General features: G+C 54.9%; 1 protein-coding gene across 1 annotated transcript in view; it reads left to right on the plus strand.

Annotated features, from left to right (window-relative positions):
* Positions 1-240: 240 nt before the first annotated feature.
* Positions 241-2,687, plus strand: part of Klf5 (Kruppel like factor 5) — a 16,128-nt gene continuing 13,681 nt past the window's right edge. Inside the window, exon 1 of the mRNA XM_021203566.2 lies at positions 241-797. Coding sequence (XP_021059225.1) covers positions 570-797 — 228 coding nt within the window. The 5' untranslated portion in view covers positions 241-569. The remainder of the gene's footprint in view (positions 798-2,687) is intronic.

The following is a 2,687-nucleotide window of genomic DNA, read 5'->3' on the forward strand; positions in this document are numbered from 1 at the left end:
CCTTCCCTCCGCCCGCCCCGGGCTCCGTCGGCCCAATCTGTCAGAGAAGTTGTGTACAAACTGCGCCGCAGCCCTGCGCGCGAAGCTCCTGGCCCGCGAGGGGTGCGGTCGGCCCGTGGGAGGCGGGACCTCGTGGGCCTTCTTTCCTACTGGCTAGCCTCTGGCCCTGGGGCTTCGCCATTGGCCACCACGCTGCCAGTCCGGCGAGCTGGCCCTGCCTCCCCGGAGTTGGGTGAAATAGAGGCGGGCGTCAAGTGTCAGTAGTCGCGGGGCAGGTACGCGCTCTCTTAGGTTGCTGGTGGAGCTTGGGGGTGGCGGGCGCGGGTTCCGGCGAGAGGGCGAGCGAGCGCTGGGGCGGGGCGGGAGAAAGTGGCTGCCCGAGGACCTCGGCGGTGACGCGTGGCCGAGCCCAGGAGCCCCGATCTCCGTGCCCGCCTTCGTGAGCGTCTGGCTGCCGGCCCAGGGGTCCCCCGCCGCGGCCCCGCGCCGAGTCCGCCGTCCCGTGCCAGCCCGAGCGAGGTGGGATCGCGATCGCTCCGTGTCCCGCTCCCGTAATCCCCAGACCGTCCATGCCCACGCGGGTGCTGACGATGAGCGCCCGCCTGGGACCACTGCCCCAGCCGCCGGCCGCGCAGGACGAACCCGTGTTCGCGCAGCTCAAGCCGGTGCTGGGCGCTGCGAACCCGGCCCGCGACGCGGCGCTCTTCTCCGGAGAAGATCTGAAACACGCGCACCACCACCCGCCTGCGCCGCCGCCAGCCGCTGGCCCGCGACTGCCCTCGGAGGAGCTGGTTCAGGTAAGCAGAGCAGCCGGCCTCCCTTCCCCGGCTCGGGCGTGTCCCGCCGCTGCGAGGCGCGGGCAACAGGGGCCGCTCCAGGCTGGGACGCGCGGGAACGGGTGCCCGGGTGGACAGCCCCGCCCTGCGCTCCCAGACGGGGCGCCACGGAGTGGATGGGGGAGCAGGGCGGGGGCCCACCCGGATCTGTCCAGAGGAGCTAAAGAGAGCCGCGCGCTCGCATGCACCTTGTCGTTGCTTGCGTGGGGATGAAAGCTTGTGCCCACGCTCAACTTGGCTTAAAATGCTTCTTGATCGCTCTGTCCCGATGGCCCTGGTCTTGGAAGTCCACCTGCCTGCGTCCTCTGGGGTGAAATAGAAATGCAAATTGGAGTACTGGGATCTTATATACCCCCGTTGCGGCTCACCCTAGAATGTATTGTAGGGCCCCGCTTGGAAAACTAGAATCTTAAGGTTGTATTGGAACACCGCTTTTCCCTTAAAAAGAAACACGGACAAAAAAGGCCAGGGGTGTTGTTTTTCTTAGTGTGCGCGTAAATTTCCTCTCGGAGTCGCGTTGAAAGCTGGCAGTTGGCTTTTACACTTGCCCAGCAGCCGAATTAGAGCAAGCGCCTGTTTCTTTCGCCCACGCACGGGAGTCATATAGCCTAGAAAAAACTTCCCGGGACTTTTAGCTAGTCCCAAGGAAAAAAAAAAATTGGAAACAGACCCACATGCAAACAGCTGGAAGAGCTAAAATCAGAAACCACTAACCGCTACGGGAGCGCAGTGCACGAAAGGGTTTAAGATCGGTTTATTTCAAGACGCTTAGTTTAATAGCCTCTCGCTGTATTGTGTATTTGCAGTGAGCGCCTATTTCTTGGGGCCTGCCAGTGTCGTGGTGCTTTGAGAAGACACAGTGGCATTTTGTCAGATGTGACTCACATGGCTACAGCATGAATCTTTATTTTTAAGTCCTGTATATCCGGGAAATCCCGTCCGTCCTCGTCCACCTCCAGATCTTGATGATCTGAGGTCCGAGGTGACATTCTTTTGAAAATTAAAAGCAAAAAAAAAAAAAAAAAAACACGACTCCTATTCACTGATTGAGGCGAATGGTTCTACGAACCATTTCATTTACCTGGGGTTTGATCTTTTGCTATCTTTTCAATGTCAAAAAAATCGAGAGAAAAATTAAAGCTTTCGATATATTAGAGAAGAGAGCTGGGGGAAAGATAGGCGTCTGGTCAGTAGCTGGATTATGTAGGTTCTTAAATAATCAGGGCCTGGAAGATGATTTGGTTATTTCACTTTGGTAGTTTTCTCTCAGGAGATAGCAAGATGACTGCGCTTTTTACAGACGAAGGGGGAATGTAGCATTGGCCCAAGGAGAGGACATGAGAAATGCTTTGCTGATGACTGTGCCACGATGCAGCAGCCTCCCCCCACCCACAGGAGTCTTAGCACCCGTCTACCAAGGGAGTGATTTTTCTCCTTGATAATTAAAGATCTGTTTTAGATAGGGATATGAATAGGTCCATTTCATTATGATAGTGACCAATTACCGAATCTGCCGGTTCAAATGAACATTCAGATCAAACGTTGAGGGTGCAATTGTTTTGTATCAGTGGATACTGGCTTTTGCTCCAAAAGTTCAAGTTTTTAATTCAAAAAGTATTGAAGTGGCCAGAGAACATTTTCTATTAGGTGCCTGATGAGATAACCTAGTCCACACAAAAGCCCTTTGGAATAATTATTTTTTAAGATTTGCACAGGTTTTAGTTTTCAGGTGTAATGGATGTGGACAGATTTGAGGCAGTTTGGCAAAACGGTGATACCATAGTTTAACTGAAGATTTACCCTAATTCGACTGTGTGTGTGTGTGTGTGTGTGTGTGTGTGTGTGTGTGTG

This window comes from Mus pahari, chromosome 8 (genome assembly GCF_900095145.1).
Source record: "Mus pahari chromosome 8, PAHARI_EIJ_v1.1, whole genome shotgun sequence".
In the NCBI taxonomy this organism is placed as follows: domain Eukaryota; kingdom Metazoa; phylum Chordata; class Mammalia; order Rodentia; family Muridae; genus Mus; species Mus pahari.